This window comes from Salmo salar, chromosome 14 (assembly GCF_965601325.2).
Source record: "Salmo salar chromosome 14, fSalSal1, whole genome shotgun sequence".
Classification (NCBI taxonomy): Eukaryota; Metazoa; Chordata; class Actinopteri; order Salmoniformes; family Salmonidae; genus Salmo; species Salmo salar.
The window spans coordinates 24799604-24825760 of record NC_138304.1 but is presented as its reverse complement, the minus strand read 5'-3'; the positions used below and the strand labels follow the sequence as shown (position 1 = coordinate 24825760).

General features: G+C 39.2%; 1 protein-coding gene across 5 annotated transcripts in view; it reads right to left on the bottom strand.

Annotated features, from left to right (window-relative positions):
• Positions 1–26157, bottom strand: part of LOC100380755 (astrotactin-1) — a 299659-nt gene that overhangs the window by 193326 nt on the left and 80176 nt on the right. For 2 of the 5 annotated variants that reach the window (XM_014140030.3, XM_014140032.3), the window contains exons 4-7: positions 22905–23060; positions 13513–13662; positions 11510–11659; positions 10424–10591 (exon numbers count right to left, since the gene is read on the bottom strand). In XM_014140030.3, the coding sequence (XP_013995505.1) occupies positions 10424–10591; positions 11510–11659; positions 13513–13662; positions 22905–23060 (624 nt within the window). The remainder of the gene's footprint in view (positions 1–10423; positions 10592–11509; positions 11660–13512; positions 13663–22904; positions 23061–26157) is intronic. The other 3 variants (XM_014140031.3, XM_014140033.3, XM_014140035.3) reach the window with 3 other exon arrangements.

The window sequence follows — 26157 nt, the reverse complement described above, 5'->3', positions numbered from 1 at the left end:
CATATTCGTTATATAAATAGGCCCTTTTAATTTTATCTGGCTTGCCGTTCCAAATAAAATTGAATCTTTTTTGTTCATATAATTTCAAAAGCAGGTAGGCAAAACCATAAGCAAATAGGTAAACTGTGATATGATTAAAGAGTTAATCAGGGTGATTTTTCCACAAATAGACAGGTATTTTCCTTTCCTTTCTATAAAGATTTATTGGAGTGAGATCATTTCTTTCTTTTGGGATTTGTATACCGAGTATGTCCACATCTCCGTCAGACCATTTAATTGGTAAACTACATGGTAATGTAAAATGTGCATTTTTTTGTGATCCAATACATAATATAATCCAGAGAGGATAGCAAAAGTATCTAGATGCTCTATGAGGCCATGGAGAGACTCTAATTGTGGTTTTAAAAGAAAACATGAATCATAGGCGTACAATGACACCTTAGTGTAACGTCCGACGTTAGAGTGAGACCAAGGCGCAGCGTGGGTTGGGTTCATCATATTTTAATATAAATGGTGAACCAGCAAAAACAATAAACAAGAAGCAACACAACGAACGAACAGTTTCGCAGGCTAGTAACAGCAATGCAAAATCAACTTCCCACACCAGACAGGTGGAAAAAGGGCTACCAAAGTATGGCTCACAATCAGCGACAATGATGTACAGCTGTCCCTGATTGAGAGCCATACCAGGCCAAAACACAGAAATACAAAACATAGATAGGGTACATAGAATGAACATAGAAATAGAAAATATAGAACACACATCAAAAAACCCAAAACACACAAAACAAACACCCCCTGCCACGCCCTGACCAAACTACTATAACAAATAACCCCTTTTACTGGTCAGGACGTGACACTTAGTTTTTAAGCCACGGATTTCTAATCCCTTAATAGTTTGATCTAATCTTAACAGCTAACATTTCAATGGCAATAATAAATAAATATGCCGATAGTGGACAACCTTGTTTTACTCCTCTAGATAATTTAAAGCTTTCTGAGATGTAGCCATTATTTACTATTTGACACCTAGGGTTACTATACATAACTTTAACCCATTTTATAAGAGATTCCCCAAAATTGAAATATTCTAGGCATTTATATATAAACTCCAGTCGTACTTTATCAAAAGCCTTTTCAAAATCTGCTATGAAAACCAGGCCTGGTGTCCCTGATATTTCATAGTATTCTATTGTTTCCAGTACTTGTCTTATATTATCTCCAATGTATCATCTATGTATAAAACCTGTCTGATTAGGATGAATAATATCTGACAATACATTTTTAATTCTATGCGCCAAGCATTTTGCTAGGATTTTTGCATCACAACACTGAAGTGTAAGAGGTCTCCAATTTTTTAAATGGACTGGATCTTTATATCTACCATTTGCTTCCTGTTTCAGTAATAATGATATCAGACCTTCTTGTTGCGTGTCTGATAATCTACCATTTATATAGGAGTGGTTAAAACATGCTAATAATGGTCCTTTGAGTATATCAAAAAAAGTTTTGTATACTTCCACTGGTATGCCATCCAGCCCTGGTGTTTTCCCATCCTTAAAGGCCCCAATTGCATCAAGCAGTTCCTCCTCTGTAATTTGGCCTTCACATGAGTCTTTCTGTACAGATGTTAATTTTACATTATTATTAGGGAAAAAATCCATACAATTAGTTTCAGTTATAATTTGGTGAATCATGCATTACTCCATCATTTGTAACAAGTTTAAATACATTTTTTTGGTAGCATTTCTATATTGAAGATTGAACAATAATTTGGTGCATTTTTCCCCATATTCCATCCAGTTCGCTTAATTTTTATAATATACTACACTGGATCTTTCTTGAATAAGTTACTCCATTTCTTTTTGTTTTTCCTCTAACTTATTCTGTGCCTCTACGGTACCATTTGTATTGCTATCTAACTGTACTGTTAGTCCTTCAATTGCCTTTGTTAATATGGACTCTTTTGATGTAAATTGCTTTCGTTTTATAAATGAGTACTGAATTGCATGGCCTCTAAAGGCACACTTAAAAGTGTCCCATACAATAAGGGGATCTGCTGTACCTATGTTATGTCTGAAAAAGTTGTTATAAAGTTATAAATTCTTCTGTCCTAGTTCTAAACAATTTATCATCTAGTAGGCTTTGATTAAATTTCCAATATCCTTGCCGACGTGGAAATTCTGTAAGAGTAATATATACTGCTCCAAAAAATAAAGGGAACACTTAAACAACACAATGTAACTCCAAGTCAATCACACTTCTGTGAAATCAAACTGTCCACTTAGGAAGCAACACTGATTGACAATAAATTTCACATGCTGTTGTGCAAATGGAATAGACAACAGATGGAAATTATAGGCAATTAGCAAGACACCCCCAATAAAGGAGTGGTTCTGCAGGTGGGGACCACAGACCACTTCTCAGTTCCTATGCTTCCTGGCTGATGTTTTGGTCACTTTTGAATGCTAGCGGTGCTTTCACTCTAGTGGTAACATGAGCCGGAGTCTACAACCCACACAAGTGGCTCAGGTAGTGCAGCTCATCCAGGATGGCACATCAATGCGAGCTGTGGCAAGAAGGTTTGCTGTGTCTGTCAGCGTAGTGTCCAGAGTATGGAGGCGCTACCAGGAGACAGGCCAGTACATCAGGAGATGTGGAGGAGGCCGTAGGAGGGCAACAACCCAGCAGCAGGACCGCTATCTCCGTCTTTGTGCAAGGAGGAGCAGGAGAAGCATTGCCAGAGCCCTGCAAAATGATCTCCAGCAGGCCACAAATGTGCATGTGTCTGCTCAAACGGTCAGAAACAGACTCCATGAGGGTGGTATGAGGGCCCGACGTCCACAGGTGGGGGTTGTGCTTACAGCCCAACACCATGCAGGACGTTTGGCATTTGCCCGAGAACACCAAGATTGGCAAATTCGCCACTGGCGCCCTGTGCTCTTCATCCAGGACGGCACATCAATGCGAGCTGTGGGAAGAAGGTTTGCTGTGTCTGTCAGCGTAGTGTCCAGAGCATGGAGGCGCTACCAGGAGACAGGCCAGTACATCAGGAGATGTGGAGGAGGCCGTAGGAGGGCAACAACCCAGCAGCAGGACCGCTATCTCCGTCTTTGTGCAAGGAGGAGCAGGAGAAGCATTGCCAGAGCCCTGCAAAATGATCTCCAGCAGGCCACAAATGTGCATGTGTCTGCTCAAACGGTCAGAAACAGACTCCATGAGGGTGGTATGAGGGCCCGACGTCCACAGGTGGGGGTTGTGCTTACAGCCCAACACCGTGCAGGACATTTGGCATTTGCCCGAGAACACCAAGATTGGCAAATTCGCCACTGGCGCCCTGTGCTCTTCACAGATGAAAGCAGGTTCACACTGAGCACGTGACAGACGTGACAGAGTCTGGAGACGCCGTGGAGAACGTTCTGCTGCCTGCAACATCCTCCAGCATGACCGGTTTGGCGGTGGGCCAGTCATGGTGTGGGGTGGCATTTCTTTGGGGGGCCGCACAGCCCTCCATGTGCTTGCCAGAGGTAGCCTGACTGCCATTAGGTACCGAGATGAGATCCTCAGACCCCTTGTGAGACCATATGCTGGTGCGGTTGGCCCTGGGTTCCTCCTAATGCAAGACAATGCTAGACCTCATGTGGCTGGAGTGTGTCAGCAGTTCCTGCAAGAGGAAGGCATTGATGCTATGGACTGGCCCGCCCGTTCCCCAGACCTGAATCCAATTGAGCACATCTGGGACATCATGTCTCGCTCCATCCACCAACGCCACGTTGCACCACAGACTGTCCAGGAGTTGGCGGATGCTTTAGTCCAGGTCTGGGAGGAGATCCCTCAGGAGACCATCCGCCACCTCATCAGGAGCATGCCCAGGCGTTGTAGGGAGGTCATACAGGCACGTGGAGGCCACACACACTACTGAGCCTCATTTTGACTTGTTTTAAGGACATTACATCAAATTTGGATCAGCCTGTAGTGTGGTTTTCCACTTTAATTTTGAGTGTGACTCCAAATCCAGACCTCCATGGGTTGATAAATTGGATTTTCATTTATTATTTTTGTGTGATTTTGTTGTCAGCACATTCAACTATGTAAATAAAAAAGTATTTAATAATATTATTTCTTTCATTCAGATCTAGGATGTGTTGTTTAAGTGTTCCCTTTATATTTTTGAGCAGTGTATATGCCAATTATGTGATGATCCGACCGCATTCTGTCCCCTATCAACACTTTTTTATCTTTTGGTGCCAGAGAGAATGGCATAAGAAAGTAGTCAAGACGACTAGGTTGATTAAGCCTCCACCATGTATATCTCACTAGGTCAGGGTATTTAAGTCTCCATATATCCACTAATTCCAATATATCCATGACATTCATGATTTCCTTAAGTGCCTGAGGGTGATAGTTTGTAGTGTGATTTCCTTTCCGGTCCATAGATGTATTTAAGACCGTATTAAAATCTCCCACCATAATAATAGAGTCTAGTGTTGCTTGTAGAGTTGATCAATTCTTATATATATTTTCAAAAAAGCTTGAATCATCATTATTCGGACCGTATAGGTTAATAAGCCATATCTGTTTATTGTCCAATAACATATTTAAAATAATCCATCTACCTTGATAATCTGTTTGGACAATTTGCACATTTGGATCAAAATTACTGTTAATTAAAACCATCACCCCTTTTGAATTTCTTTGTCCATGGGAGAAATATATTTCGCCCCCCAGTTGTTTTTCCACAAAACTTAATCTAAAATTGTTGAATGGGTTTCCTGTAAACAATATATATTATATTCCTTTTCTTTTAACCAGGTAAATACTGATCGTCTTTTCTTATTATCTGCTGTGCCATTACATTTGTAACTGGCTATACTTATTTCACCACTTACCATAATGAGACACAACTTTAAATTCTATTTATGAAAATATATGTTTGTAAACGTACCATTAAAAAGTAACATGATGATTGAGTGTCTATATAGCTGTACCATGATATTTGCATTGCTACTAAGTAAACCTCCAATTGGTCCCTACTATTCCACCCGCTAAAAACCTTCCTCATCCCTAGTTGGGTTGTCATCCCAATGCCCAGCAGACCACCCTCGATCCCCCGTATCCCATAGCCCTGAACAGACTTGGATCCATCCTTCGAAAAGAGCACAGAGTGCCATTTACCGAATTGAAGTAAATCAATTGCCAAATGCATTTCCCTCGCCCTCACCTCGATTTGTATTATATATAGCTGTGGATCATCCTCTATTGTCCCTAACATCTTTTAGGATGGGACAATAAATAAATTAAATGTATAATTTATTTTAAAACTGTTCCACCATGATAGGACAATAAATAAATAAATAAATAAATAAAACGTATAATTCATTATAAAAGTATATCCATCATCTGAACAACATTGAAAGCCCTCTCATACCCCAGCTCACAGCAATACATTGGTTCTGGAATATGCAACCATTTCATTACTCACTCACTCACTCAACTTTCCCAAACATAACAAATAAAATAAAAAGATAAACACACACACACACACCATCCACACATACTGTGCCTTCTGTTTACTTTGTTTATATCTTCACCATGTTGAATTAGTGCTTGTGTTTTCCAATTAGTTTTATGTGAAGATATATACAAAAGCTATTTTTTTTATTGTATTGTTAGAATCCATAACCGGGCTAGAATTGTGTTTCATTATTTTCCTCATCTATGAGAACTTTGTAATTTTTTAAAATAACCATGGAGTAGTCTTTGAACAACTGGTTATCAATATATAGTTTATCAATGACGAGAGCTACTCGTTTCCCTTTTAATCTATTTTCTTAGAAAATTGGATACAGAACTTTACGCCGTTCTGATCATTCATGCCAATTTTGGTCCCAGCAAGTCTTTTACCCAGGCTTTTAACCATTATTTTATCTTTAAATGAAGAAAATTTGGCAGCGATCTGGCATTCATACCTTTGGCCTCTCTGTCCGAAGCGGTGTACACGTTCAAGTTGGATTTTGTCGATAGCTTCGCTTGGGATTTGAAGCGTTGTAAGGAGGAACTCTCTAACTACAGATTCAGGAACTTCCCCTTCTTTCTCCTGGATACCTGTAAGTACCAGATTCTCTCTCATGGTTCTAGTTTGTATGTCCAGTAAGGCTTCTCTCAGAACGGTGTTCTCCTTTTTCATTTCATTCACTTCGGTTTCAATCTTGTTGACTGTCCCTTTTAGCTTGTGTGTTTCCTTCTCCAATGTCGCTGCTTTTTCATCACTCATCTCGGGGCTTGCCTTCAACTCTTTTATATCCTTACTAACTAATTCAAGTATACCCAGTTTGTCATTTATTGATTTTAACAGATCGGTTTCGAAAATATTAAATCGTCTGTGTCTGTAGAAGAGTCACGTTTTCGTTTTGAAATCGGTTCCCCTGTCTTACTCTCCGTCATGTTTGGGTGTTGCTTGTTTTCGTAATATTTGTCAATAAATGTCTATAGTCTTAACTTGTTATGGATAGGGGGCAGTATTTTCACGGCCGGATAAAAAACGTACCCGATCTAATCTGATTATTACTCCTGCCCAGAAACTAGAATATGCATATAATTATTAGCTTTGGATAGAAAACACTCCAAAGTTTCTAAAACTGTTTGAATGGTGTCTGTGAGTATAACAGAACTCAAATGGCAGGCCAAAACCTGAGAAGATTCCTTACAGGAAGTGCCCTCTCTGACAAGATCTTGTTCTTCATGTCTCTGTTTATTGAAGACTGAGGATCTTTGCTGTAACGTGACACTTCCTACGGCTCCCATAGGCTCTCAGAGCCCGGGAAAAAGCTGAATGATATCGAGGCAGCCCCAGGCTGAAACACATTTACGCTTTTGGCAAGTGGCCGATCAGAGGACAATGGGCTTAGGCGCGTGCACGAGTCGACCCCGTGCTTTATTTTCTTTCGTCTTTTTACCTAAACGCAGATTCCCGGTCGGAATATTATCGCTTTTTTATGAGAAAAATGGCATAAAAATTGATTTTAAACAACGGTTGACATGCTTCGAAGTACGGTAATGGAATATTTAGAATTTTTTTGTCACGAAATGCTCCGTGCTCGTCACCCTTCTTTACCCTTTCGGATAGTGTCTTGAACGCACAAACAAAACGCCGCTGTTTGGATATAACAATGGATTATTTGGGACCAAACCAACATTTGTTATTGAAGTAGAAGTCCTGGGAGTGCATTCTGACGAAGAACACCAAAGGTAATAACATTTTTCTTATAGTAAATCTGACTTTGGTGAGTGCTAAACTTGCTGGGTGTCTAAATAGCTAGCCCTGTGATGCCGGGCTATCTACTGAGAATATTGCAAAATATGCTTTCACCGAAAAGCTATTTTAAAATCGGACATATCGAGTGCATAGAGGAGTTCTGTATCTATAATTCTTAAAATAATTGTTATGCTTTTTGTAAACGTTTATCGTGAGTAATTTAGTAAATTTTTTTGTAAATTCACCGGAAGTATGCTAGTTCTGAACGTCACATGCTAATGTAAAAAGCTGGTTTTTGATATAAATATGAACTTGATTGAACGAAACATGCATGTATTGTATAACATAATGTCCTAGGTGTGTCATCTGATGAAGATCATCAAAGGTTAGTGCTGCATTTAGCTGTCTTCTGGGTTTTTGTGACATTATATGCTAGCTTGAAAAATGGGTGTCTGATTATTTCTGGCTGGGTACTCTGCTGGCATAATCTAATGTTTTGCTTTCGTTGTAAAGCCTTTTTGAAATCGGACAGTGTGGTTAGATTAACGAGAGTCTTATCTTTAAAATGGTGTAAAATAGTCATATGTTTGAGAAATTGAAGTAATAGCATTTCTAAGGTATTTGAATAACGTGCCACGGGATTCCACTGGCTGTTACGTAGGTGGGACGAAATCGTCCCACTGGCCCTAGAGAAGTTAAACTTTATTTTGATGTATTGCACTTGTGATTTCATGAAAGTTTAATATTTATAGTAATTTAATTAGAATTTGGCGCTCTGCATTTTCACCAGAAGTTTTTGAAATGGGACGGTAGCGTCCCACTAATCCGCAAGAAGTTTTAATGTTTAACATTTTTAACATGAGTGGCCCAGCCAGAGCCCGGACTTGAACCATCCAACCTGACAGAGCTTGAGAGGATCTGCAGAGAAGAATGGGAGAAACTCCCAAGAAACAGGCATGCCAAGCTTGTAGCGTCATACCATAGGAAAACTTGAGGCTGTAATCACTGCCAAAGGTTCTTCAACAACGTGCTGAGTAAAGGGTCTGAATACTTATGTAAATGTGATATTTCAGTTTTGTTACTGTTAATTAATTTGAAAACATTTCTAAAAACCTGTTTTTGCTTTGTCATTATCGGGTATTGTGTGTAGATTGATGAGGGTAAAAAACAATTTAATCCATATATATATATATATATATATATATATATATATATATATATATATATATATACACAGACCCCTTGACTTTTTCCACATTTTCTTACGTTACAGCTTTATACAAGTGTGTGCAAAGCTGTCATCAAGGCAAAGAAAGGGTGGCTACTTTGAAAAATCTCAAATACATAATATATTTTTAGATGTAATATTTTTGTTGCTTACTACATGATTCCATATGTGTTATTTCATAGTTTTAATGTCTTCACTGTTATTCTACAATGTAGATTATTGTAAAAAATAAAGAGAATGAGTAGGTGTGTCCAAACTTTTGACGGGTACTGTATATATATAAATATATATATATATTTTCCAAACTTTTGATGGGTACTGTATATATATATATATATATATATATATATATATATATATATATATATATATGATATATATATATATATATATATATATATATATATACACATATATATACAGTACCCGTCAAAAGTTACAGGTCAAATATATATATTTATATATATATAAGTTACCCGTCAAATATATACACTACCCGTCAATATATATATATATATATATAAGTTACCCGTCAAATATATACAGTACTCATCATAATATATATATATACAGTACCCGTCAAAAGTTTGGACACACCTACTCATTCTCTTTATTTTTACAATAATCTACATTGTAGAATAACAGTGAAGACATCAAAACTATGAAATAACACATATGGAATCATGTAGTAAGCAAAAAAAGTTACATCAAAAAAGATATTATGTATTTCAGATTTTCAGTAGCCACCCTTGATGACAGCTTTGCACACACTTGGCATTCTCTCAACCAGCTTCACCTGGAATGCTTTTCCAACAGTCTTGAAGGAGTTGCCACATATGCTGAGCACTTGTTGGCTGATTTTCCTTCACTCTGCTTTTCCAACTCATCCCAAAACATCTCAACACACTTGGAAAGTACTTGAAAATACTCATATACACTGACTCAAATACAAACCCCTTCATTTAATTTTAATTTATATTTTTTGGGGTTGCCATTTTTCTCCCCAATTTCATGGTATCCAATTGATAGTTACAGTCTTGTCTCATTGCTGCAACTCCTGTACGGACTCTGGAGAGGTGAAGGTCGAGAGCTGTGCATCCTCCGAAACACAACCCAACCAAGCCAAGCCAAGCCGCGCTGCTTCTTGACACAATGCCCACTTAACCCAGAAGCCAGCCACGCCAATGTGTCAGAGGAAACAGCGAGCACTGCGCCCGGCTTGCCACAGGAGGAGTCACTAGTGCACGATGGGACAAGTACATCCCTGCCGTCCAAACCCTCCCCTAACCCGGACGACGCTGGGCCAATTGTGCACCGCACCATGGGTCTCCCGGTCGTGGCCGGCTGCGACAGAGCCTGGACTCAAACCCAGAATCTCTAGTGGAACGAACAGCATGCACTGCGATGCAGTGCCTTAGACCACTGCGCCACTCGGGAGGCCCACTCCCCTTCATTAAACCTAGGTATTTGAAAATAGTATTTGAAATAAGTATTTGAATATACTTACAGATACAATTTGGTCAACCTCTTGGTTTTCTACAAATAACCATTCAAATACTAAAATAAAAGTACTGGGCTGTATATTTTTAAATACTTGAAAACACAGAAAGAAAGTTTTTAAATAACAAATACTCAAATACACATGTATTTGAAGCGAGGTCTGCTTGTGATACAAACTCAAATACATCATTCCATTCAGATCTTTCTTGCTTTCTGTACATTCATATACATTTGAGAACTACCTGAGAAACGTATTTAAAAATTTTTTTTAAAGTGCAATCCTCTGGGGATCCAATGCACATTTGTATGTATACCTTTTTTTGCTAAATAAATACAATACAGTTAACTTAAATTCAATATTGAAGTTCAATGAAGTGCAGACAGATGTAATTGGTTGCCAGAGTGTGAGAATCGGTGGCATGCACTATGCGGTATAGTACCTGTCTCTGGATCACACTGGTGTTCACAGGGGTCCAGAATGCGGCGGCCACACAGCTCATTGATCCAAGGCCCGCTGGCATTCTGCTGGTAGTATAGCAACACCTGGGCCGGGTTCAGCCAGTCAGATGCATCCAGTTGACTGCCCTGCAGCAAAATGAACTTGGACCCTAAGAAAAAGGGAAAGGGTTGTTGGAAAACACACAATTTAGGCACCTACCTGATCAATTAAAGGTTCAGTACTGTACATCAGCAGTTCTATTAACCTTTCTATTTAACAGTTTGTGAGTACAGACTGTTATCACAAGGCACAAAAAAGAATACATTTTCTGAGTATTACATTTCCCCGGATGAAAAACAGCAGTGAAATGGATAGGACACAATGTTCCGGCAACTCATTTCATATTTCTGAAGGTGCATAGCATACACAGCTGTGGCATAAATATAGATTTCTCCTAGGCAAAAACCTAGATTGTTATCACCTTAACCACAACATTACATTAAGTCTGATAAGATTGTGTAGACATTTATGGACACGTTCTAAATCAGAGTTCCTGCGATTCAAAAGGCAAATTCACAATCCTTCATCTCTTTTCAGCGTTGCCTCCCCTGGATGCCTTCTGGAATGATAATAACACCCGGAGTATCCGTGGAATACAGTTGTGGTTAGGAATCAAATCAAACCGGAATGATGGATGAGTAAGGCAAGTCACACCCCATAATATATCTGGACTGCCAGCTCCCATGATGGCTGAAAAATGCCAATGAGCCAAGAGTGAGTACTTGGCCTGCAGTGCTTTTCTGCAGGTGCTAGCTACCCTGAAATTCATTAGCGAGCCAGCCCAAGCACACAGAAAGTGGAGAGAGAAAGAGTGATGATACAGTGGGTGGTCACGACGACCTGGCCTGATTGTGCTTTGATGCTTTGAGGGCACATCTGTTGTGGTCTCACATGGGAGGAGAGAGGGGAGAGGGGAGGAATCAGCCTAGTGACATTTCCCCATTTCCCTTTGTCTGGGAGTGGGGTAGCAGAGAGGCATACAGTTATACTCCTGTGGTTTTCAGGAGGGCAGGCGATCGCCCCTTACCGTCTGCGATGAGGTGCTCGGGCACATGGAGGATGACCCGGACGTTGAGGCCACAGGAGAGGTGTGAGGAGTACACCAGGCCGATCACACAGCTGACAACGCTGATCAAAGTCAGGGTGGTCTTATTGATGGGGCTTCGTGGCGAACCTGCTGGAAAAAAGAAGGACACAGACAACAAAGGGGAAGCATGTGATGCTGAAACCACACTGTGGCTATTTCCCAAATGGCACCTTATTCCCTTTATAGTGCATTACTTTTGACCAGGGCTCATAGGGTCAGGTAGTGCACTATAAAGGGAATATGGTGCAATTTGGGAAGCACCCCTTTACTCCCTCCAGCACCTACAGCAAGGGAGTCGCTTACAAACAAGTCATCACTGGGCTTTCTGCCCATGAAAGGGACCTCTGTATCAAACCGGTGGCCTTTGGGAGATTTGGCTAGTCAAGTCTAGCTGGTGGAGCGATAAAAGTGTTACTTTGAAGGGTGCTATTGCCATATGTGCTGAAGGAAAAAAAGAAAATAGCCCAAATAAGAGCAGTTCAGAGGTTGCTTTGCCTCTTTCTTCTCTTTTCCTGCCATCCGGTTTGGTGCAGCCCCACCAGAGTTCATTACTTATAGCACGCCTGCTAACATACTGTAAATACAGATATATTTTTATTTTTACCCAAAACTATGGGGGATTGGAAATGGAGACAATTACCTTAATAGAAGCCACAATCTATCTGCAATATTAAAGCTGATCTACCCCCCCCCCCCAAAAAAAAGTTTCCTACCTTATAGCACACACACACACACACACACACACACACACACACACACACACACACACACACACACACACACACACACACACACACACACACACACGCACACACATACCAACAACAATCTGACCTGTATTATAGGAAGCCAATAACAGCCTTCAACTTTGTTAGAAGGGATTCTTAAGCCCTATCCAATATTCCTCGATTAATGTCCATTTTAGCATTCTTAAAATAACTCAGGCAGAACTTCTTAATTCAAAATATAGCTTAAGTTAATCCTTAAAAACAAATGATTGCAGAGTAATACCGAGACCTAACTTGTAAAACAAATTCACCCACATATAGGGAACTTTTTACGGAGTGCATTTTTGCTAACAAGGGAACATAATCTTATAATTCCAATTCCCTTCTTTGCAATGTGACACAAAGCCACAAACTTCATCCATTACGTTTTTTTAACAAAAAGAGAATAAAAAATGAATCCCATCATTATGACACTCTCTCTGCACATCTTTTTTTTTTTTTTTTTTTTTTTTACATCTACAGATGGTATTGCATTTCAGTAACATGAGTTCAGGTATCCAGATAAAAATTTTAAAAATCAAGTAATGTCTCATCAAGTCAACATTTATTTTGTTAGCTTCACGGTTTGTGTAGAAATGCACATTCTATTCTTAACTGTTTTACTAATTAAACGTGTTGGTTATTTTGTTTATGACACCTGTGCAGATAACAAAATCTTAATTGGTTGGAGGTGGTGTTGAGGATGTTGAGGCAGGCATGCCATATCTGGTCGTTCAGATGCTTTCATTTTGGCAACTCAGTGTTAGGGGCATTCGGTTCCCCACATCATTACTGTACATCACAGCGCCAAGGACATATAGCATGCTCACAAATATACTGTTGGTCCCATGCGCTTTCAGTCACACAACAACAATACAAGCCAATCGCTTCCTTTATTTCAAACATTACAATGCTAAAAACATTATTGTCTCAAGTTAGGCAGATATCAAAATCGTACACATACTCAAAAGGGTTAGAACAAAGCACATTGTTAACACCAACCATGATCACTAGCAAAGAGAGAATGTTTGAATACATGTATATGTGTTTGAACTCAAGCATTGTAAACACATACATTTGTTGTCCATTCATTTACTCTAATATATGTATTTTTTATTGTCATCATGCGAGTATGAAATCAGATGATGTCTGTACAGTATAATATTCCTTCCTTACCCCCTGAGCCCCACGCGCTGTTGGCGTTACCATTTCTCATACCTCGGCTGCGGCGCCTGCTGCGATTGGGGTCAGTGTAAAAGGTTAGCTGAGGTTCGCTGTCGGCCTCCGTGCCTGAGTCCCCGTCCGGGTTTAAGAAGGTTGAACCCGCTATAGAATTCACACAAAAAAAACTCTCATCACAATAACGATGTGATGTGTCCTCTGTTTGGATGAAATGCGTGGAATACATTAGATGTCCATTGACAAATTCTGCAGTTGATTAAGGAATTTATACAGCAAGTTTTTTTTTCTACAATCACTTTGCATTGCCATCACCATACTAATAGCCGTATGTAATCTTTACAGTAACATGGCAAGTAGAAAGGGAGAGCTATATACCCCTGCATAGCAGTCCCATGGGAATTACATACTGACTGTTCTCAATTATAAAAGGATCATGTTGACACTTTAAGTGTTAATCGAAAAGAAACATCAACAAATGCATAACTCATTATAAAAGATGTGGATTAGATTATTGACATTGCCTGAAGGTTAAAAATGTGCAGCTGTATCAAAATCTTGATAGTGAAACTGAAAACTTGAGGCGTCTGTACTAATCTCCACATTCCTGTACCACTAAATGTGACCTTTAATGAATGTTTCTAATAACATTAGGAGGGCTGATTGGAGTTGTGTGTTACACAACATATTGTACTGCTTGCCTTGGATCAGTGTTAGCCATACAGTACATGCAAAACATTATGGCATGTTTTGGAGTCTGTTAAAGTTTTAACAGCAGATTGTTGTTACATTTTCATATTTTGATCACGCTATGGTAGGAATGGAAAATAATAACTGGAGCAGTGGGCTAAACTTTATAAAACATGTCTATCTTCAGTATATTCTATACAAGACATATAGTTATACCCTCTCTCAGGAAGTAATGAATACATGGATTCATGAGGTGGAAGGGTGGAAAGTATGAAAGTCACATAACAACAACATACATCCAACGGTATTCTGTCACAATTCATTAAACCAACATGACTCTGGCTAAATCCCAACCGCACCCTATTCTTAGACAGGTCGATTCAGACTTACGAAATGCACGCCTTCCCTACTCACTTCTCAGTAGTTGATACTTAGACTTACCTTATGGAGGCACTTAACGAGATTTGAGGGCGTGGTTCCCTTGTGTGCACTGAATAAATTAAATTCAACACCAAAAACACACCCACTGGGTGGCCTACTAATTTGATCAGGGAGTTTTTGTTAAATTTGTTTCTGTTCATTTTTTTGGGAAGAAATCCCTTTAAATATGGTGTAGCATTAATTTGAATTTGATCTTGAATGTAGACTGGAGAATGCGTTCAGAATATATAAAGATAGCAATGAAAACATATGCATATTTGTCATCTCCATTTTAGAACCCATGGGTCGATTTAAAAACACTGATTTTACACATTATTATTAATGTTTATGGAATAATCCTAAATCCTACTTCATGGAAAAATACAGCCTTTACGCACAAACGAAAAAAAAGTGGTTTGACAATGGAAGTAGTGTAGCCTACAATATAATTATAATACCCTAATTTCCCACATTGATCATGGAACTGTGTGATAGCAAGTTTCCAGTCTTGCACCGTGCATCAAGTTCAAAGTAATGATTTGAGCACCATAAATGAGCTCCATAATGATTTAATTAGCCTACATGCCCCAATGTATTTTATACTACAATTTGTATTTGGCCTTCATTAAATAGCATCCACTATTACTTGACCATCAGCCACAACCACAAGGACGTGACAGCGTTTACAGAGGAAATAAATAAAGGTAATCTAAATCAAACAATGTAATAGAACAAACACTAAATTGGCAGTTAAATATACGGGATTATTACCTACACTACAGGTAGTGGCTAATAATATTTAACATAGCCTATTGCCTACAAATTGAAGGAAAAAGGAAAAGTTATGGAATATGAATAAAACATTCTAAAATAGACTGTCATTTAGCCTATATTTACAATCCCCTTATCCAAACAGATTACTCATTTAACTAGCTCTTATCAATAGTTCTTATCATATACAGTGCATGGAGAATGGTGTTATTTCAATCGCAAAACAGAAAGTAGTCCTAGATGCTATTTCCACTTGGAACAGGCAGGTTCGCTAGACCTTACTTATCATTTCCTCGCGGGTAAAGGTAGTGGAATTATTTAAGGAATTAAGTGAAGGCCATAATACGGTGTATCTATAGACACACCTCTGCCACATCTCCATATCTTTAATTTCCCCAAACATGTCAATAGTGGGTGATTGCAGCCCACAATTCAGGGCATTCCTGCATTCCTGCATGTGGGCATCCCATTGGTTCCTGCGTGAATGCCCCCCCCCCCCCTGAAAGCATGCCATCTTCATGCTTGTTTGACACTTTAGATTTTCTGGATTTTCCCAGATTGTCTATGCAATTAAAATGTGGGTCAAAAGGTAAATACAAGTATTATCTGAGTTCTCCAGGGGTCGAATGACACTGTCTACCGGTGTCCTAGCTAGCTAGCTACCGGTGTCGTCCCAGCCTCCCGCCTGCTGTGTACCGCAGTCCTCCTAGCTAACTAGCACACAGTGTCATTCGCTTCCGCCTGCCGAACACCTGCCCTCACCATAAAACTGCAGGAAAGCAATGCCCGACAGCTATCGTTGTTGCTTGTCGCCCTTACCTCTTCTTCTTCTGTGGGGTTTATCAGCAGTTGGCATCCAAATTTATGGTGCAATACCACCACCTACTGTACTGGAACACCCCCGTGTCCCACCTGTGTACCGGAGTCATAGCATAGAGGTTCTTGCAGATGAAGGAACACCCCTAATTGCGAGCCGCAATTGCACCCTTCTCAAACGCTCACCTTGCTGGCACTTGCATTTCCTCCATGCTTAAGTTCAAGGTCAAAATGCGCGTATGAGAAAAGTGCATAAAAAGGTAATAAAGTTACATTTACGTGCGCATCTCTGGTCTGAATTTTACCCATAGTGCAGTACTTTTATGTTTATCCTACCCAGCACAGCACAGGACAAATGCTTTCATTATGCTGCATTAGGAAAAGAGATGCATGATAAGACTGGGCCGTGGAATATGTATCCTCAGTCGGGGGATAATACAGTTTGTGTCAGTCCATATTATGACTTTAAATCCACTATCCATTACAGAGATGGAAGATGGTGCTGTTCTGGTACAACGCAAGGGAGAATAAAGTAATACATGTTCATAATCATTATCTCATTGAAGCCATTAGATTGAGACTTTGGCATTAAGAAAATAGCATACCTAAAAGGGTATTGTTTTGAGTAGGCTATATAGACTACAGTGGGAATCCAATTGATGCAAATGACTGTTTTGGTAGAAGCATTAACATTGAAACCTATAATTTAAAAAGGATGTGTTGTAGCTCTTCTCACAAGTTTTAGTGGTTTTGCTATTACAAAGTAAGCAGGCAAATCCATCAAAGCTTAAAGCTATGCTGGCTCAGCTGGAAATCCTAGCACCACTAACTTCATTTTGAATTGCTCATTGACAATAGCATAAAAAATCCAAACCAAGACATTGCCTTTAATTAAACCACAAAAGGTTCTCCAAAACAAAGGGTGAATAAAAACGTCTCTGGCAAGCATAAACATCTGACAAAGTGGAAGCTCTGTCTTGAAAAGTAGTGTAAAGAACAAGGTGTTTCATGTACAAGATGGCATTACTAAGGCACTGTTTCAGCAGAATGACATTGACTTGATAACAATATTCACAGGGAGCATATAAACTACAAAAACAATAGTGATGCCATTGATTAACTATTTTACAAACATTTATAGCACATAACAATTCCTAACAAAAAATAACTATTCTCAAGGACTGAGTTAAAAATTGATATAATCAAGGACAAAAAATAGAATCGTGAAAGGAGGTGAAACAAATTTCCAAATGACACTCAGAGGATACAATTAGTGTTTCTCTAGGTTACAAAGAAGAAATAAAGCACCTTCCAAGGAATTAACAACAAATCGAAGGCAGCAGTTTGAAAATAATCTGTTAGCCTCAACAATTAGGCACGGGGCAAAAGGTGCAAAGCTCTATGGCAACGAATAAAGACGGAATCTTTTAAACATTCAACACATGATGTTGCTTAGCACTAGGCATGCACTGCAGGTACAAATACCTCTTACAATACAGTTATTTTGCTCGGAGCTTTCGGGGTCTGGATCTCAATAAATATAGAGGACTTTTGGCAGCAGCGACAATGACACTGGAATGACAATCACTGGGGAGAGGTGCAAAAACCCAAATGAGTACTACAAAGAGAAATCTGACAAAAGGCTTGTAAACACAACTGTAGAGAGAAGAACACTTGAGTGACTCAAAAACGTGTGAAAAGATCAGGTGATTGCATGAGCAGTACTGCTGGGACACAGATGATAATCTTTAACATTTTGAACAGCTATTATGACTTTTGACTCCAAATTCAGAAACAGCTTCATCTTTGGGCTTGTTGTTCCAAATATTATGTGGAATAATTGTATGGCAGGATCCCTAACGTACTGTATGTTACAATTAAAATAGTAGAGTTGCTTTGAGACTAGCACTTCAATTTCCCGGTATGAATAACAAGTTCAGTATAACAAGACAAGGGCTCCTTGAAGCAGACAACAAACACCAAACAGACAACAGCTGTGACAAAGACAGCCACCCCAACCTCGCTGTTTGGCTTGCCATACACATTGAGCAGCACATTTGAGGGAGGCATAAACATTTGATGTGTAAAAGCTTCCCCCCAATACTAAACGCTGTTAAATGTCCACTGAGAATAGCATAAAGACCTTACATGTGCATGTGCATATTTTATCACTCGGATTCCAAAACAAAAAACAATAGATGTCCAAACAAAAACATTAGATGAAGCAATATAACCTCAGGCTTAGTCTTTCCAATTCCGATTTACTGGACTGTGTACACTTTGTACATAGAACCACCAAGGGGTTTGTTGTGGAGAGAAAAAGTTGTCACAAAAAGGATCAGATAAAGAGCAGATAAAATGATAACGCATTTAGAGTTGTCCTCCATTGTTCTTTGTCCTCTGGTGTTCCAAATAAACAAATTCAACTAAATGAATAAGATAAATATGCAAATGGTGTATGTTTAATTCTGAAGGCGGCAATCTCATTGAGAGCGGGCTGTAGGGCTGTGAGAGATTGCTTTCAGAGAGCAGAAAACCAAAGGCTGCTCATAACTCTGAGAGACAGATAGGCTGGGGGAAGCCAAGAGCCAATGGAGCATTTTGCGGACATGGTATGCTTTTATTTTGCCATTGAATTAGCAAACAGATTGGATCTTTAGCGTTTTCTGTTCTGAAAGTGATCAGCTAATTTACTTCTGTTTTGCCCAACAGGCTTTCCAGAATACCAAGTGAATATGGCACTAGTGTGCTGTGTTACGTACACTGCTCTCTCTGTTCTCAAAGTCTATTATTGATAAGTTATTCATTTTAAATTTTTTTCTTCCTTAGCGAGCTAATGATTTAAGTTCTCATTATGAAGCAAAAAGACATTGCAGGTGCATATCCACAATACAGGTTTTCAACAAATATCAGACAGAAAAAGGAACATTCTCCTACGCTCTCTGAGAAAGTCACAAAGTACATGAGCACAGGAATGCAAATAAATATTTTCAACCAAAACAACAGTAGGGGAGAGTGGGGTATGTTGAGCCATTTCTTACATTCAGCACCACTACGTCAAAGGAAATATAGTATTCTATCTAACAAGATATATACATATACAGTACCAGTCAAAAGTTTGGGCACACCTACTCATTCAATGGATTTCTTAATTATTTTTTTTTACAATTTTCTACATGGTAGAATAAAAGTGAAGACATCAAAACTATGAAATAACTCATGGAATCATGTAGTAACCAAAAAAGTATTAAACAAATCAAAATATATTTTACATTTTAGATTCTTCAAAGTAGCCACCCTTTGCCTTGACAGCTTTCCACACTCTTGGCATTCTCTCAACAAGCTTCACCTGGAATGCTTTTCCAACAGTCTTGAAGGAGTTACCACATATGTTGAGCACTTGTTGGCTGCTTTTCCTTCACTCTGCAGTCCAATTCATCCCAAACCATCTCAATTGGGTTGAGGTCGGGTGATTGTGGAGGCCAGGTTATCTGATGCAGCACTCTATCACTGTCCTTCTTGGTCAAAAAGCCCTTACACAGCCTGGAGGTGTGTTGGGTCATTGTCCTGTTGAAAAACAAATGATAGTCCCACTAAGCACAAACACGATGGGATGGCATATTGCTGCAGAATGCTGTGGTAACCATGCTGGTTAAGTGTGCCTTGAATTCTAAATAAATCATAGACAGTGTCACCAGCAAAGCACCCCCACACCATCACACCTCCTCCTCCATGCTTCACGGTGGGAACGACACATGTAGAGATCATCTGTTCACCAACTTTGCATCTCACAAAGAGACGGCGGTTGGAACCAAAAATCTCAAATTTAGACTCATCACACCAAAGGACAGATCATTGCTCGTGTTTCTTGATCCAAGCAAGTCTCTTCGTGTTATTGTTGTCTTTTAGTAGTGGTTTCTTTGCAGCAATTCGACCATGAAGGTATGATTCAAGCAGTCTCCTCTGAACAGTTGATGTTGAGATGTGTCTGTTACTTTAACTCTGTGAAGCATTTATCTGGGCTGCAATCTGAAGTGCAGTATACTCTAGTTTCATCATAGCGCTTAATGGTTTTCGCGACCTCACTTGAAGAAACTTCATGTCTTAAAGTAACGATGAACTGTCATTTCTCTTTGTTTATTTGAGCTGTTCTTGTCATAATATGGACTTGGTCTTTTACCAAATAGGGATATCTTCTGTATACCACCCCTACCTTGTCACAACACAACTGATTGGCTCAAACACATTAAGAAGGAAAGAAATTCCACAAATTAACTTTTAGCAAGGCACACCTGTTAATTTAAATGCATTCCAGGTGACTACCTCATGAAGCTGGTTGAGAGAATGCCAAGTGTGTGCAAAGCTGTCATCAAGGCAAAGGGTGGCTACTTTGAAGAATCTAAAATATAATTTGATTTGTTGAACACTTTTTTCATTACTACATGATTCCATATGTGTTATTTCATAGTTTTCATGTCTTCACTATTATTCTACAATGTAGAAAATAGTAAAAATAAAGAAAAACCCTTGAATGAGAAGGTGTGTCCAAACATTTGACTGGTACTGTATATCAGGATGTTGTGTTTCCCTGGAAATAATCTGAATTCATGTAAACATTACAGTTTTGAAAACATAGCTTTTCCTGGGTATGGGGTAAATTGAGAATAGGGACCCATTTTTAACACTTTGTACTTTTTTAACACTTTTAACATAGGCTCAGGCCCTGGTGTAACCTCATATCCCAGCGATAATGCCTGGGAAGAAAACACTTCAATTGTTGCATAGGGGGCTGAACACAACTGAGGAAGGCATCTTTTGAACTTGACTAATCGCACAAATGCGAGCTGTCTTCAATACTATGCATATACAGTGCCTTCAGAAAGTATTCATAGCCCTTGACTTATTCCATATTTTGTTGTGTTACAGCCTGAATTCAAAATGGATTAAACATACGTGTTTTTAGAAATTTCAGCAATTTTTTGCAAATTAAATACATTAATATCTATTTTACATAAGTATTCACACCCCTGAGTCAATACTTTGTAGAAGCACCTTTGGTAGTGATTATTGCTGTGAGTCTTTCTGGGTAAGTCTCTAAGAGCTTTCCACACCTGGATTGTGCAAAATCTGCTTGAATGAGGGACCTTACAGATAATTGTATGTGTGGGGTACAGAGATGAGGTAATCATTAAAAAATCATGCTAACATTATTTTTGCACACAGAGTGAGTCCATGCAACTTATTATATGACTTGTTAAGCAAATTTGTACTTCTAAACTTATTTAAGCTTGCCATAACAAAGGGGTTGAATACATTTTCAGATTAACATTTTCAATTCATTTGTAGAAATTTCCACTTAGACAATATGGGGCATTGTGTATCGTCCAGTGACCAAAAAAAATCTAAATTTAATCAATGTTTAATTCAGTCTGTAACACAAGAAAAAATTGGAAAGAGTTAAGGGGTGTGAATACTTTGTGAAAGAACTGTATATGCATAAAACTGACCAGATGTAATCATCCTTTGTATGGGGTATATTGATTTGACCATTGGCTTAACTTGCCCCTGGCCAAAAGGCACAATTGACCCCAAAGCAACCATTTTGACTATATTAGCCCACAGCTACAGTACAAGGACACACTTTCATGCTAGGTTTAGGACCTCATATTGTAGTTTATAGAGACCCCAACTGATCTATAAAACAGTCTGAAAAATATCTACTTTGGTTTAGATACACAATAAATCTTTTTTTTGTTTTTTGGACCTAACTTGCTTACCACTTTTATCATATATTTTCTTGCTTCACAGAATCCATGAAATGATGACCTCTTCCTAAATATTTGGTCACATGATTCATTTTGTGTATGGCTTCCTAGAAACAAGAGGTGACTCAACTAACCCTTTGGCACGATTCTAACCCTACTCTTCTCTATCTGTAACCAGAGTCATGTTTGTTTCTCATCATAATTCACAAAATGAGATGGAAATGGTGGTTGACACAAATTAATCTTTCATAACTGTAAAATTACTTTACACAACAGCTCTTTAGTTCACTAGCTACCACTACATGCTGAATGAGCTGGTTAGCGTGACATTGCTATTTGAATCCTCTATTCTATAACATCCCACACACTAGAATTGCTTTTCTAACCAGAAAATAAACCATCCACACTAGTCAGTCATGGAGCAAAGTGGATTATGATCAGGGTCAACTGAACAAACTGGTGTCTCATTTCAGAATGACATGCCCTCTTTTTCAATACTCTCTTTTAACAGTCTCTTAAAGGTATACTTCGAGATTTTGGCAAGAGGCCCTTTATCTATGTTCCCCAGAATCCGATGATCTCATGGATACCATTTGGACACATCCATGAGTTCATCTGACTCTGGGGAAGTAGATAAAGGACCTCAATGCCAAAATCCCCAAGTATCCCTTTAAGGACAAAACACACCGTGCCTACGAATAGTTAAAGGCAGTGGGTAGCCATCGTATTGCCTCTGAACAAAACATTGGCTGTCATTTCTGGACAAATGTACATTATCGGCACTGTTCGTCAATAACCAGCAGGTGATCACAAACACGTTTCGGCCACATTTCTAGCCATGGGTCGGCATGGTGTGTTTTGTCCTTTCCTGCCAGAGAACACACAATGGTCAGAATGGGAGTGGATATGGATCGATGAATGACTCACCTCGGGTTTTGCTGGACAGACGTTGTTTGCGTTGACTGGTGGAGGTGTTGTGGGGGAGGAGAGTGTTCTGCTGCAGGTGATTGCTGTCAATGGGGCTGGTGGCTATGATGTTGTCCTTGTACTTGTTCATTAGGGACAACTTTGTATTGTCACTCCCTGATGATGACAGAACAATCATAATTAGGGAGAGAAACGAGACAGATGTAGCATAAACCCACTAGTACAGGATAAAAATGTGAAATCAGCACTGCACAGTAAAGTATATCCTTATAGGGCTAAATACTTTATCGCCTCTTCTTGTTTTTCCTACAGACTGTAGTGTTCACACAGAATAGCTACAGCCAAAACAAGTCAGTTTATAATGCATCATTTCCTGTCACAACTAGAGAACATTTCATTGGCTGGTGGGCTGGTATTTCTTCTCACCACAACCAACAATATTGAGAGAGGCTTTTATTGAGGTAGTTAATTGCCTTATCTAAATTAGTTTAGCACTTAATGTAAAATGCATGAAATTATTCCACTTCAATATCCTCCTGGGAGTTTTATTTAGACTTTGAAACAAGATGCAATCTCAAAACCAATCAGCATAATCTAGAATGTCATATTTCTTACATTTGGAAAAGTATGTCTTGTGCTAATTGAAATTCTGTGGGTATTTCAAATCATTGCTGTTCCATATATTTCTCAGGGGGTGTTTTTAATTCTAAGGTCCACTGATTACAAATGAGGATATTTCCAAAGCAAATGACTGTGAATGAATGAGTACATTCAAAATAGCCAATAAGCCAAAAATGTGTATGATATTTGACTTAGACAATATTGAATGCTTCTGAATAATTTCTCTCTGATGCATTGTTTGTATTGTATTCCCTCCTATTGTAGGTAGATAGTCAAAACATACCGTAGCAAGTGTGATAAAGATGAATAGTAGCAAAATAGAAAGGACTTTGTATTCCTAGCAGGGTCAGATGGATGATTTAGTGGTTTAGCAAAACACACATGCTCAGACCATAGCCAGAGTCGTTATACGACTAGCACTTTGGTCATATGTAATATCCATTACACTATTACTGTAGCAGTTGCATGAGAGAATTATATAAATCCTACAGTGCCAAAAATATTTCTTTGTGTTGGACCAAATTACTAAATTCTTTCGATATCCTTGAAGTTTGAAGATTCATTTCACTTCACGGGCACAAATAAAGGTAACTACCAAAATAAAGGAAACACTTGAGTAAATGAGGGATACAAAAGGGCTTTTCACACTGAATTGTTCCTCGCCCCAGGCTAAGACTGGCCCTGGGCTAGCTACAGTGGCTTGCAAAAGTATTCACCCCCTTGGTATTTTTCCAATTTTGTTGCCTTACAACCTGGAATTAACACATTTTGGGAGTTGTTGTCATTTGATTTACACAACATGCCTACAGCTTTGAAGATGCAAAATATTTTTTTATTGTGAAACAAACAAGAAATAAGACAAAATAACAGAAAACTTGAGCGTGCATAACAATTCACCCCCCCCCCCCCCCCAAAGTCAATACTTTGTTGAGCCACCATTTGCAGCAATTACAGCTGCAAGTCTCTTGGGTATGTCTCTATAAGCTTGGCACATCTAGCCACTGGAATTTTTGCCCATTCTTCAAGGAAAAACTGCTCTAGCTCCTTCAAGTTGGATGGGTTCCGCTGGTGTACAGCAATCTTTAAGTCATGCCACAGATTCTCAATTGGATTGAGGTCTGGGCTTTGACTAGGCCATTCCAAGACATTTAAATGTTTCCCCTTAAACCACTCGAGTGTTGCTTTAGCAGTATGCTTAGGGTCATTGTCCTGCTGGAAGGTGAACCTTGATCCCAGTCTCAAATCTCTGGAAGACTGAAACAGGTTTCCCTCAAGAATTTCCTTGTATTTAGTGCCATCCATCATTCCTTCAATTCTGACCAGTTTCCCTGTCCTGCCGATGAAAAACATCCCCACAGAATGATGCTGCCACCACCACGCTTCACTGTGGGGATGGTGTTCTCGGGGTGATGCGAGGTGTTGGGTTTGCGCCAGACATAGCGTTTTCCTTGATGGCCAAAAAGCTAAATTTTAGTCTCAATCTGACCAGAGTACCTTCTTCCACATGTTTGGGGAGTCTCCCACATGCCTTTTGGCGAACACCAAACGTGTTTGCTTATTTTTTTCTTTAAGCAATGTCTTTTTTCTGGCCACTCTTCCGTAAAGCCCAGCTCTGTGGAGTGTACGGCTTAAAGTGGTCCAATGGACAGATACTCCAATCTCCACTGTGGAGCTTTGTAGCTCCTTCAGGGTTATCTTTGGTGTCTTTGCTGCCTCTCTGATTAATACTCTCCTTGCCTGGTCTGTGAGTTTTGGTGGGCGGCCCTCTCTTGGCAGGTTTGTTGTGGTGCCATTTTCATTCAATTTTTTAATAATGGATTTAATGGTGCTCTGTGGGATGTTCAAAGTTTCGGATATTTTTTTATAACCCAACCCTCATCTGTACTTCTCCAAAACCTGTTTGGAGAGCTCCTTGGTCTTCATGGTGCTGCTCGCTTGGTGGTGCCCCTTGCTTAGTGGTGTTGCAGACTCTGGGGCCTTTCAGAACAGGTGTATATATACTGAGATCATGTGACAGATCATGTGACACTTAGATTGCACACAGGTGGACTTTATTTAACTAATTATGTGACTTCTGAAGGTAATTGGATGCAAAAAGGGTGAATACATACGCACGCAAAACTATTCCGTTTCTTTTTCTTTTGTTGAATTTTTTGAAAGAAGTAATTTTTTTCTTTTCACTTCACCAATTTGGACAATTTTGTGTATGTCCATTACATGAAATCCAAATAAAAATCCAGTTAAATTACAGGTTGTAATGCAACAAAATAGGAAAAAACGCCAAGGGCGATGAATATTTTTGCAAGGCACTGTAATCCCATATTCACACAAGCATTTGTTAACACTGGGCTAAGCTTTAGCGCTGGGCTAAGGAGTCCCAATTTTATCCCAGGGCTAACGGACAAACAACACACAACCAATGTTACATTCTATAGGCTGGCTTAGTTGGTCTATCGACATGTCAGTAGACAGTTGTCACAGTGACATCATAAACATTCTATTGTCGTCCAACATCAAACATATTGTTATGAAAAAGTATAAACACAAAAATGACAGGCTGCATGACATCAGCAGCCTAGTTGTACAAAATAGCATAACTTCTGCACACAAATAAACCCATTAGTTTAAAAAT